Source organism: Esox lucius, chromosome 21 (assembly GCF_011004845.1).
Source record: "Esox lucius isolate fEsoLuc1 chromosome 21, fEsoLuc1.pri, whole genome shotgun sequence".
NCBI lineage: Eukaryota > Metazoa > Chordata > Actinopteri > Esociformes > Esocidae > Esox > Esox lucius.
The window spans coordinates 14,500,223-14,513,052 of record NC_047589.1 but is presented as its reverse complement, the minus strand read 5'-3'; the positions used below and the strand labels follow the sequence as shown (position 1 = coordinate 14,513,052).

General features: G+C 44.7%; 1 protein-coding gene across 6 annotated transcripts in view; it reads right to left on the bottom strand.

Annotated features, from left to right (window-relative positions):
- The window catches only part of mpp7a (membrane protein, palmitoylated 7a (MAGUK p55 subfamily member 7)), a 153,143-nt gene that overhangs the window by 14,515 nt on the left and 125,798 nt on the right, over nt 1-12,830 (bottom strand). For all 6 annotated transcript variants that reach the window (XM_034289299.1, XM_034289302.1, XM_034289301.1 and 3 more), the window contains 2 exons: nt 8,971-9,141; nt 2,663-2,743 (listed from right to left, as the gene is read on the bottom strand). In XM_034289299.1, coding sequence (XP_034145190.1) covers nt 2,663-2,743; nt 8,971-9,141 — 252 coding nt within the window. The remainder of the gene's footprint in view (nt 1-2,662; nt 2,744-8,970; nt 9,142-12,830) is intronic.

Sequence of the window (12,830 nt, the reverse complement as noted above, 5' to 3'; positions counted from 1 at the left end):
TATTTATTTTATAATAATCAAACAAGACCCCATAATGAAAAAGCAAAAACACATTTGTAGAATTCTTTATACATTTACAAATTCTTCTTTCTGAAGCACTGTATATACTCTGCATTTAAATTGTCCTGAAGCCATGATGAATATTACAGTTGTTCAGTACATATGTTTAGATCAATAGAATTCATATTTATAATCTGCTCAGTGGCATAGGAAATATTTACTGTGCAACAAAGGAAAACTTAAATACATTTCATTCCCCAATCATGGAAAATATGGATCAGTGATACTGGCCTGAAATCAAAATGTTTTACCCCCTCCTAATGGCTTATTGCAATCCTGCTCTAGTTATCCTGTCTAACCGACTGAAGGCTGATTTACATTTTACACACACAAGGAGAATAGAAAACTCAGATAACAACCATTATGGAGGTCTTCAAAAATATGTTAAATTAATGAAAGCAGGTAACGCTTTTTTGGCTTTTAATCTGAAACAACATCAAGGGTTAAATATATCCATCTGCAGGCTATGTTGGCAATGATCAAATGAAAAGGGGAACGCTATCATTTTTTAGACTTTTCTTTTTTCTCACAGTGAAAACCATACATGGTCTTAACACGGTTGGACTCTCAGCCCGAGACCCACAACCAGGCATCACATTTCTAAACAATTAACAGAAGACATTATAGGAAAAAGAACAACTGTGATGGGATTTTAATACTAGTGACAATAAGTGTCAAACGCAGAATGGGAGACATCCATTAATGCAGGGCTGAATGTAACAAACAAGGCAATTAATATCAATCGTTTTTCATTTTTCCTCTCCTTGAATATTTCCCAGTGAGCCCGTGGTAAATATGCAATTACTCTGGCTGTACCCTGCTTAAATGCATAAATCAATTTAATCTGTCCTAACATCTTGGCCTTGGTTCTGGCTTGTGGGCTCAGACAGAGTTTTTCGCTCCTTCACACTGACAAAATAAAGAAAAGCAGAAAAAGTTCGAAACTCAAAGTTTCTGGCAGGGGTGAGTGTCTGTCACAAAGCCCCATGGTGCTGGATGGTGTTGAGAATTATTACAAGCTGTCATTTAGTTCATACAGACGGACGGACAGGGGTAAGAAGGCTGGAGGAGCCGGGGGAGAGAAAGGGCCGGAGCAGAAGAGAGGGAGCGTTGTGAAGGTGCCAAAACATGAGGCAGTGGAATGGTATTTCTTCAGGAGGTAGAGAAAGAGAGTGCCGTTTCCTCCATCGGTTGTCCGCGAAAAACGGACCATTACACAGTCAGGAGGAGAACCATTCCACTCGCCTGGACAGTGTGTGTCTCTGCCCAAGGGCCGTGTGTGTGTGTGTGTGTGTACCTCCGTGCATTGGTCTATGGACCTTCACCCTTATCTACACCCATGAAGGGGAAAACAAACTGGCAGCATGACGCTAAACACCCATCACCCAAGGTGATGTCAGATTTCTTCTTAATTTAAAAGTCACAGGGGGCATTTTGGCTCTACATGAACAAGAATCTAACCTGACCCTGTACATTAACATTCCTGTAACAGCGTCCAGATTGGTCTGTGTTTCGGTGGAAATACACTAACATTTCAGGTGTTTGAGAGTTTTGCTGTGGGATGGCAGTCAGAAACTAGATGAAAGTCTCTGAATGTCTCTGAATTGCTAATGTAGCGTTACTTTTCAAGTACTGCTGACTGGCAGAGGTAAAGACACTGTTAGACCAGACAGCCTCTTCTATTATAAAACACAGCAGCACCCATCCAGCCTCTACTATTAAAAAGGACAGGCTAACCCATCCTGGCTCTACTATTATAAAAGACAGGATCACCCATCCAGACTCTACTATTATAAAACACAAAAGCATCCATCCAGCCTCTACTATTATATAACACAGGGTCACCCATCCAGACTCTATTATTATAAAACACAGGATCACCCATCCAGCCTCATCTATTATAAAACACAGGATCACCCATCTAGCCTCATCTATTATAAAAGACAGGATCACCCATCCAGCCTCTACTATTATAAAACTCAACAGCATCCATCCAACCTCTAATATTATAAAACACAACAGCCCCCATCCAGCCTCTACTATTATAAAACACAACAGCATCCACCCAGCCTCTACTATTATAAAACACAACAGCCCCCATCCAGCCTCTACTATTATAAAACACAACAGCATCCATCCAGCCTCTACTATTATAAAACACAACAGCATCCACCCAGCCTCTACTATTATAAAACACAGCAGCACCCATCCAGGCTCTACTATTATAAAACACAGCAGCACCCATCCAGCCTCTACTATTATAAAACACAGCAGCACCCATTAAACCTTTGGCACCTCACCTACAGTCATGTCGTTCGGCCTACCTGTCCATCTGTTTTGCTGCCTGTCAGTTTTCTTGTTTGTCTGTCTGACCATGCCTGCCTGTTCTTCCTGTCTGTCTTTCCATTCTGTCTGTCTGCCTTCTGTATGTAGACAACAGAGGCTAAGGAGGAATCTAAATGACTACTTCAGACCCCAAACTATGTGCCAATATAAGGATCACACACACACACACACATGTCTGGACTTGTGTGTGTGTGTGTGTGTGTGTGTGTGTGTGTGTGTGTCAAGCTGCAGCTAAGTGTCAGGCGAGTGGACTTACGGGGCACGGTCACACTGAAGTGTTGAGGGTCAGAGATCAGCAGCTTCCTCTTAAGCTCGTTCAGACCAACCCCTGTGGGACCTACACACACACACACACACACACACACACAGGGAGACAGATAAGCATCATTAAAACAACATCAGTCATGCAGTCGTCACGGCATCCCCATAACAGAGGTGGCCAGTGAAAGGCTGGGCCGGAGGAGTGGGGCAGCGTCAAGTCCAGGATAGGACGTAGCCGAGCAGAATGCTTTCCGTCCCATATGCCAACGACAGACGCTGATAGATGGAGCTCAGGTCCGGTTTCGCCAGCGACCGCAAGCGCACGCGCGTGTGCGCGCACGTGTGTCCGTGATGGTGTTTACAGACCCAGGTGTGGCGCGCACACACACTTTGGCTTGCTCCACTCACGTTTGGGAACCGCGAGGGCCAGATGGTGAAACTCACTGACCGAGACCTCTGTGCTCTCACCACTGTAAATGTGTGTGTGTGGAGGACGCAACACCCACAGGGTCTGCCAAGACAGCACTTTGTTGTGTTTCCCTGGACGGTCCGAAAAATCAACAAGGACCCGTCCCAGCGGACATCTGGGTTTTCCATCACATCAATCGGCACGGGGGGAAGGAGGGAGGGAGGTAATGCAATATTGATTTGTCTGCGCCTCCAGAGCTTTACGCCTTTTCCAAAACACAAATGCTGGTGTGCCCCCCCCCCCCCCAACAAAAACACATGTGACTTCAGCAGGAACTGCCAGGATGAAATATGACGCAAATTCAAAGCCACTCCGTACCTATGTCTTCAAATAGTGTGGACGAGAATCAGTCACCAAGTACATGGTTCCACGCCCTTGTTTCTAGAACAGTTCACTGCGGCAGGCAGAGCCACAGCTCCAGTAGAATGGCGCAAAGTCAGGGTTGATCCTGGATGGAATTCCTGACATGCTTCTCGTTCTGGGAAGGAGCTACGAATGCATCGGCCCTATTGGAAATTCATTTTCACAGGCAAATGTGTTTAGCAGCCCACTATCTAAAACAAATGGACATTGAGTTCAGTCATTGATGTGGATGAGGTGGAAAAACAGAGGGAGAGACTATGTACAGATTTTCTATCGAGAGGCCCCCATAAGCAGACTTAACTTTTGAGACGAGACAGATAATGTGCATACTTCCCAAAAAATGAGGTGGAAACCGAGCTGCACTTCCTAACTTCCTGCCAAATGTATGACCCCATTAGAGCCACATATTTCCTTAAGATCATACAGCCTCAGAGAGTTCAAAATCAAACATTGATAAACTTCTTTATCTGTTAGGCAAAATACCCTAATGTGAAATCACGGCGGCAAGATTTGTGACCCATTGCCATGAGGAAAAGGCAACCAGTGGAGCATAAGAAACGTTGTGAACATAACCCCATTCATGTCTTTATTTTTTTAGGGAGAGAAAAAGCTGAGAGTGAAAACAAGCACTGTACTGTTACACCATGTACAGTATGGGTCCTATTTTCTCTGTGTCTGTCTGTCTGTCTGCCGTGACAAGAAATACTTCCTTTAACAGGCTGTGTGTGTGTGTGTGTGTTTTAGAGAGTAGTTGAAGTGCCACCTTAGGCCACAAAGCAGTGACAGTACATACAGAATAACAATTTAGTCTTATATTGGTCCTACCACACATGTGCAAAAGGTGTATCACAGGGATTGGATACACCTGAGCTATCCTAGGGGACACCATTTTTTTCAAGTGACCCTGAAGCAACTAGGGTCAGCTGCCTTCTTGAGGGCAGGAAAAAAACGTTTCTTGGATCTTGTCACCTCTGGGATTTCATCCAGAATTTCACAGTCTCTGGCCCTAAACTATGGGCTACCTATCACCCAACAGGAACAGCGATCTATCTGAGAGCCTTGTTTAACCTTGTTTAACCCCCAGCCTTGTTCACATGGTCACTTTAAATCAGAAATGCTGTTTCCTAAGCACATTCACGGTCCTGTGTTCTCTAGGTAAAAAAAAGAAAAAAAAAGGAAAGTGACCAATAGCGCGAGGACGCCAGGCCCTAGCAAAGAGTGGCTGCCATCACACATCAACAGCATATGTTTGAGAAGACAGCCATCAATCTTTCACTAAGTGTTTTTGGAGAAAAACGAAGTATTGACGCTCATCACTGCACTGATTTATTAAGACAGGGAAACCAACTTTTTTTTTTAAGAGAGGGCGCAAGGAATGTAACCGTTCAGTATAAAGAATTAATTTGACTGTGCTGTATGAAGAATGAATATGACTGTGCTGTATGAAGAATGAATATGACTGTGCTGTATGAAGAATGAATATGACTGTGCTGTAAGAAGAATGAATTTGACTGTGCTGTATAAAGAATGAATTTGACTGTGCTGTATAAAGAATGAATTTGACTGCTGTATGAAGAAGGAATATGACTGTGCTGTATGAAGAATGAATTTGACTTCTGCTATATGAAGAATGAATTTGACTGCTGTATGAAGAAGGAATATGACTGTGCTGTATAAAGAAGGAATTTGCCTGTGCTGTATGAAGAAGGAATTTGACTGTGCTGTATTAAGAATTAATTTCATTGTGCTGTATAAGGAAGGAATTTGACTGTGTTGTATAAAGAAGGAATGTGATTGTGCTGTATGAAGAAGGAATTTATGCTATATGAACAATGGATGTGACTATGCTGTATGAAGAAGGAATTTAATTGCTATAAGAAGAAGGATTTTGACTGTGCTATAATGAAGAAAGAATTCAACTGAGCTGTATGAATAATGAATTTGACTGTGCTGTATGATGAAGGAATTTGATTGTGCTGCATGAAGAAGCGTGTGTATGGTTGCGTCTGACATGTTGTTGTAGGTGTTAAAGCACTGGAGCGTCAATACACAGGCCTTTTATGAGCTGTTAATCAGAACAGCACTAACACACAGGAGCAGGAGGAGACCCCAACAGAGGAGTAGGTTGATATTCTACTACCCTAAGACAGAGGAGCAGGATACCCTACTACCTTCAGACAGATGAGCAAGAGGAGACCATAGTATATTAAGAAAGAGGAGTAAGAGTAGACCGTAGTACGCTACAACCGAGGAGCGGGAGGTGGCTCTATGACCCTAGGCTCCCATCCACAAGAATCAGAGTCTGGGCCTGCGTCCCAAATGGAACCCTATTGCCTTTATAGTGCATGACTTTTGACCACAGCTAGTCTGAAGCGGAGCGGAGCAGAGTGGAGCAGCAGTAGCGGTCTTTCAGTGGTTGTTGGCTCCTCTTCCAGGCGGTGTCAGGCCCCACTACACGCACCTCACCGTGGGCTGACAAACGGCTCACGCTCTCTAACACTTCCACAGCTGTCATTTAACCATTCTCACCTTCTATATGGCTCCCTTGCCAGCAAGGGCTCTCACGGTTTTACTCTGGCTACTGCCAACATCCTAAATGGCACACTACGTGCTAAACCCTCATTGTGCAATCCTTTGGTCAACGGATAGTTGACTATGTAAGGATGTACGTTGCCTTGGTGATGTAGTCTTTCACTGCTTCGTTGTCTGATGAACAGCGCTGGACATTCCTCAGAATACCTCGGACACCCATTAAGACCCGTGCAGAATTCCAGTGACTTACGTATGGCGCGTGTGAGTGTGTGCGCGTGCACACACACCCACACATTCTGCCTGTATAACATGGAAGAGGGAAGACTTAGCTATGGTATCAGGTCAGGGGCTTATTTTCAGAAGTAGCAGAGAAGTACAGCTAGCTCTTTGTGCATTGTTTCTTTTTAACAATCTCCAATACAATGGTAACTTTGTACAACTAAATAAAATTAAAAAACATATATATATATTTATTTGCAAATGTATCTTGATTATTTGTGATTGTTATCATGTGTGTTTGTGTGTGAGGTATTGCGTCTCCCTTCCCCTTCTCCAGGAGGCACAGTAGGTTTCTCCCTCTAACAGCCCTCGAACTTGCCAAGCCACAGGGAAGGAGCTAACACCCTTGGTCAGTACTCCTGCACTCCTTTGTTTCCTCTCTCCCTCTTTCTCTCAGGCCCCTTCTCTCTCTACCCCTCTCTCACGTTCTGTCCATCCCACTCTCCCCCCACGCCTTTCTCAGTCTCTGTCTGTCTGTAGGGTGCTGTGGATGCTACAGGCAGGCAGGTTGCAGCGCTAGTAAAATTGTCTGACCGCATTACTGCCCTCATTAGAGAAGCAGCCTTTAATAGATGGAGCATAAGAACTTCTAAGCCAAACACAGAGCACATCACAGAGTTAGAGAGGAAGGATCAAACCTCCACTGATCTAACCTCACAGTCGGACCGACAGGGTCTCTGCCTCTTGGAATGATCCTCGACCCGGCTGGGCAACCTGCTCAGACACATGGCTAGGAGGATAAGATGATATGCCTATATACATTTAAAAAAACCTGTCTGAAAACAAAACAGCAGCATTGTGCTAACTACAATCTTTTTTCTCCCCCAACGAGTGTGTTAAATTATTTTGTATATTTTAACTGTATCAGGTTCTTGTGAAACTAAATTGGCCTTAGCTTTACATTAAAAGAGCTTTACATAAGACATCTCCAAAAAATTTACAGACAAACAGATCGTTTGTCTCTGTTAAATAAACAGATTTCATTTGCGAAAACATCAGTGGTGAACTGTGCGTACGTGAAATGTATTTTCATTGGCACCACTGATTAAAAATGTCTAAAAACAGATAAGCATCTAACTATTTGTCCAATGAAATACAGAGACGGTAGAATACAACGGTCTACTGTGTTCAATGTTGATCATTTCTTTACTCATTTACATCCACATTTATGAACAGCTAGAGAAACGTTAGATTCTCCAGGGACTTTCAAAAACAATGAAGAGAATGCTACGTTGCGCTTGTATGGAGTGTGTGTGTATGTTTGTGTGTGTGTGTGTGTGTGTGTGTGTGTAGTGGAAAGAAGAACAAGTTTGCAGCCAAAGCAAGCACAGCACAGAAGACTGCAATGATCCTGTTGGGAGGACCTAAAAGACTACATTATTTCCCTGGACTACTAGGTGCCTGACGTTTAAAATGGAGAGGGAAAGAGAGTGACTGAAATGGAGTGAGGGACAGAAGGACAGAGAGAGAGAGGGGTGTATTGATGGAGAGGGATAGAGAGTTCTAATGAGATCCTCTGAAGAAAAAGTTAAAACTCTGAGGAGGGAAAGAAAGAAAAGCCAAGTGGAAACATAAAGCAGATCTTCCCGTGGCCCTTCGCTTCGTCAGGTGTGAAATTGTCCATAGGTTGTCGTCCAAATTACAGAAGTTAACTTAAAATATTTACATTAGCGTGACAGAGGAAAGGTAACTGTGTTGTAAAACAGAGAGCAAGGCTGTGTTTTAAACCCCTGACGTGCAGCCTGGCAGGAAAATGAGCTAGCTAATTAGTAACACGCCATGATGAAGTCCATACCACTGTGGCCAGTATACCAAGGCCAGGTCAATCATGATAAAATATGCATCACAAGGCTTCTTTTTTTCTTTTGATAAAAGAGCATAATAAACAAATGAGCAATATGGCGGCCGTAGAGAATGGTTCCTGTCCAGCTGTGCTTTAAACTTGACAGTTCAGGTAAAAAAATAAGAAAATGTGAAATTTGTGACGAAGGTGGCAATATTTCTATTGTTAAAAATCTTAATTCTGTTGCATTTGGCCTAAACCTCACTGTTCCACCAGTCACTGGCACAAAGCTTTTTCTCAAAACTACAGATGAAGGAATAAAAGAAACATGCGACTAACTTCAATTCAAGGCTTTCACACTTTATAAAGCCTTCTGGTAGACTTTGTAATACCAGCCTTATAGGCAAGTGTTAACAATTGTGTGTAGTCTAAAAAAAGAAGAAAAACCAATGAGTCAGATCATGGTGCTGTAAATGAAAAGCACTAAATATGAATGAATACCCTGCCTGCCAGTTCTGTGCTGTAGATTCTACCAGGACTTCAAAAGGGGGCTTGCGTGTGGGTGAGTCCACGCTAAGGGAGTCTGTTTTGGGGTACAGCTGTGTGAGGGCCAGGGTGAGCCACCTGCAGGCCTGGAACTCATACCAAATGGATCTCCATAAAGCCCTGTTCTCTTTCTCTTTCTCTCTCTCTCTGGGGAAACGCTTATCTTCCAGTCTTTTCAGTCTCTTCCTCTCTCTCTATGGTGAAACCAGTTTGACACTTAAACGCTGGGCTCTGATTTGCCATGTCTAACATCACAGAAGTCCCCACAGTGGCCAGGGTGGCTGCAGTCAGTTTGGCCCAGCTGCGCCAGTGTTGAGCGTGTGTTACTCACCAACGAGGATCACCAGCCTGTGCTTGGCCCCACTCTGCCGGCGGTAAGCGGTCACCTCCTCATAGGTGGGCACGTCGGCCATGTCGTACTGATCACTCTTTTTACACTCGTACATCGACTTGTTGGTCTTCTTGTCTCGTCTGCTGAGACGGAAGCTTCGGCGAAACCCGGCTACGAATCAAAGCAAGACAGAGAAGAAGAGAGAGACATTGTGAGAAGGTGAGGACGTTTCGTGAGTCTGTGAAAGGCAGAGGGCAGGCTGTTTTCATGCAGAATGTACTAGCAGGTCTTACGTCGGCGTCTCCACAAAATGTCCACAGATGTACTTTTACATTTATGATCATTTCAATATCTTGGCAACAGTTTCTGTCTGGTTTTATGTACAACAGTCCTTCATATGTAACATTGTGAGTCATATCTGGGTTTTAGGTGAGAATGCTGAGCCAAACAGTTTCCCTGGATCTAATCAACATCCCAAATGCACCCTTCTCCCCAAGCAGTGCACTTCTTCGGACCAAGGCCCTACTGGGACGAGGAGACGTGATTCAGAGTCTTTTGAACCTCCCCGGTGTGTTTCAAGGGCATTGACCTCTACCCTGACTGCTCTACTCAAGGAATCGCAGGAGGGCCTGGGCGTTCCATGTATTTCACTACTATTTGCTGAATTTCCTGCCGGAGACTTCATGCTTGTCCAGTTAAAACAAGTACTGGCTGGAATATCTCTTTCTTCTCAGCCTACTTCTGGTTAGACGGTTTGTGTGGTGTTCTCCCTGGCTGTACATTAAACCATTTGTTGGGGTAACTTTACGATGTCCGTCATGGTTGATTGGTTTGTCGTGTGCTGCCTGTTGATGGAATGCCCTCACCACCACCAAAGACTGACAGGCACGAGGACGGACAGCATGCCTGGATTCAACACACTACATCATTATCCAACACAACGTCCCCCCAATTTGAAGGGCACCGTTTAATATTTATGACAGACGCTGGCTAAACCAAAAGCCAGAAATGAAGAACACCTAATATCGTGTTTCTGCACAGTAGGTTTCTCGCTCTCTTCTCTGCTCCTTTAAACAGCACAGAATAATGAACCAAGGAATGATGCAAGATGCCCAAGAAAGATTAAGGCAGCATTCAAATTACGGACTGAAGAGAGAAGGGAAAAAAAAATAATGATCCAATCCTTTAATACTTTCCACAACATGGAAAAACCACGGGGTAAGCGGCGCACGCACGTGCACACACCCACACACACACACCCACCCACACACACACACACACACACACACAGACACACACACACGGTGCAAGATGTGCTGCGATGGAGAGAGAGTCCAGCTACATTCTTCAGAGCTTGTTCTTTTCTAAACAGTCACTTAATAAAGGATGTCGAGGAGGAGAGACCTATGCTGTGTTAGAAATGAAACACGCCGTTAAACGTACAGCTTCAGCACAATAAGGCACGTCTGTAAGGAGTGGTTTCTGTAGGGCTGTGGTGTCAGTAGGGCTGTGGGGTCTGTAAGGAGTGGGGTCTGTAATTCTGTGGTGTATGTGAGGCTGTGGGGTCTGTGAGGCTGTGGGGTCTGTAAGGAGTGGTGTCTGTAAGGCTGTGGTGTATGTAGGGCTGTGGGGTCTGTGAGGCTGTGGTGTCTGTAGGGCTGTGGGATCTGTAGGGCTGTGGGATCTGTAGGGCTGTGGGGTCTGTATGGGGGTGGTGTCTGTAAGGCTGTGGTGTCTGTAGGGCTATGGGATCTGTGAGGAGTGGAGTCTGTAATTCTGTGGTTTCTGTAGGGCTGTGGGGTCTGTAAGGCTATGGGGTATGTGAGGCTGTGGGGTCTGTGAGGGAGTGGTGTCTGTAAGGCTGTGGGGTCTGTAAGGCTGTGGGGTCTGTAAGGAGTGGTGTCTGTAAGGCTGTGGTGTCTGCAGGGCTGTGGGGTCTGTGAGGCTGTGGTGTCTGTAGGGCTGTGGGATCTGTAAGGAGTGGTGTCTGTGAGGCTGTGGTGTCTGTAGGGCTGTGGGATCTGTAAGGAGTGGTGTCTGTAAGGCTGTGGTGTCTGTAAGGCTGTGGTGTCTGTAAGGCTGTGGTGTCTGTAGGGCTGTGGTGTCTGTAGGGCTGTGGTGTCTGTAGGGCTGTGGTGTCTGTAGGGCTGTGGGATCTGTAAGGAGTGGTGTCTGTAGGGCTGTGGGGTCTGTAAGGCTGTGGGGTCTGTAAGGCTGAGGGGTCTGTAATGCTGTGGGGTCTGTAATGCTGTGGGGTCTGTAAGGCTTTGGGGTCTGTAAGGCTGTAGGGTGTGTGTAAGGCTATGGTGTGTGTGTGAGTGAGTAAGGCTATGGTGTGTGTGTGTGTGTAAGGCTATGGTGTGTGTGTGTGTGTAAGGCAATGGTGTGTGTGTGTGTAAGGCTATAGTGTGTGTGTGTGTGTAAGGCTATAGTGTGTGTGTGTGTGTAAGGCTATGGTGTGTGGGTGAGTGTGTAAGGCTATGGTGTGTGTGTGTGTAAGGATATGGGGTGTGTGTGTGTGTGTGTGTGTAAGGCTATAGTGTGTGTAAGGCTATGGTGTGTGGGTGAGTGTGTAAGGCTATGGTGTGTGTGGGTGTGTGTGTGTAAGGCAATGGAGTGTGTGTGTGAGTGTGTAAGGCTATGGTGTGTGTGTGTAAGGCTATGGTGTGTGTGTGTGTGTAAGGCTATGGTGTGTGTGAGCGAGTAAGGCTATGGTGTGTGTGTGTGTGTGTAAGGCTATGGTGTGTGTGTGTACCCTAGTGTTGGGAGTATTGTGTTACAGCTAACGTTCAGGGCAGACTTTGTTCCACTGCGGGTAGGACAGCACGTTGAGGGTTACGACCATGTTGTCTGAGCCATTTCCCCTGCGGTGTATCCTTCTCATTCAACACCCCCCACTGCTCTGACCCGACTCTGGCCAGAAGGAATTAGCCGTCTGCTCCCCACACAGTGGAAAATATATAATGTAAGTACTAGCTATACTACATTGCTGTAACAGCAAGCCACGCACAATCATCATGTTCATCAGGAATAAAACTATATTTTTTTGGGCTGGTGTGTGAAAAAATATAACCAGTCAAAATATGTTTTCCAAAAAAATGCATCAGCATGTAAAGCATTTGAAAATTGGCTTATTTTTTTTAGGATAAACATCTATCATACCCATGGTCATTAGGATTCTATTCGCCCGCTCTGCAGGACACCTGTTGCCGTGTTCAATATGTTCTGTGCATGTGATACACAAACACCTGTCATGGATAGTCATTCACTCATTATCACACATGACTTCTACTTGTCTCAAACTCTCTTTTTCTCCATCATCCACAGCTCCACTAGACACCAGATTGACACTGTTAACCTGCTGGGTAACATGCAAAATCAAGCAAAAATGTGAGAGAGAATGATTGTGCATTCAAAAGAAGTTGTGTTCCCAACCTTGCCTAAGTGGCTGATAAGATTGACAGACTTAATCGTCACAACCAAGATTTAGAAAAAAGGTTTTGCCACTGATCAACAAAGTATAGGATGTTAAAGTGAAAAATAAAATCTAATTTTTTATCCTAAATTAATTACAAAAGACAACTGATTGCATCTGGTATTCACCCGCTTTAGTCAATACTTGATGGGGCACCACTGGTAGCAATTACAGCCATGAGCCTAATTAGATGCATTTCTACCAGCTTTTCTGGACACAGCATTTGGTCCCATTGATCTTAGCAAAATCGCTCAAGCTCCATCAAGCTGGCATTTTCATCTCTTACCACATATTCTCAATTGGATTGAGATCCAGGCTTTGACTTGGCCACTCAACAACATTCACAAACTTGTCCCGAAGCCAATCCTGTGTTGTCTTGGCTGTT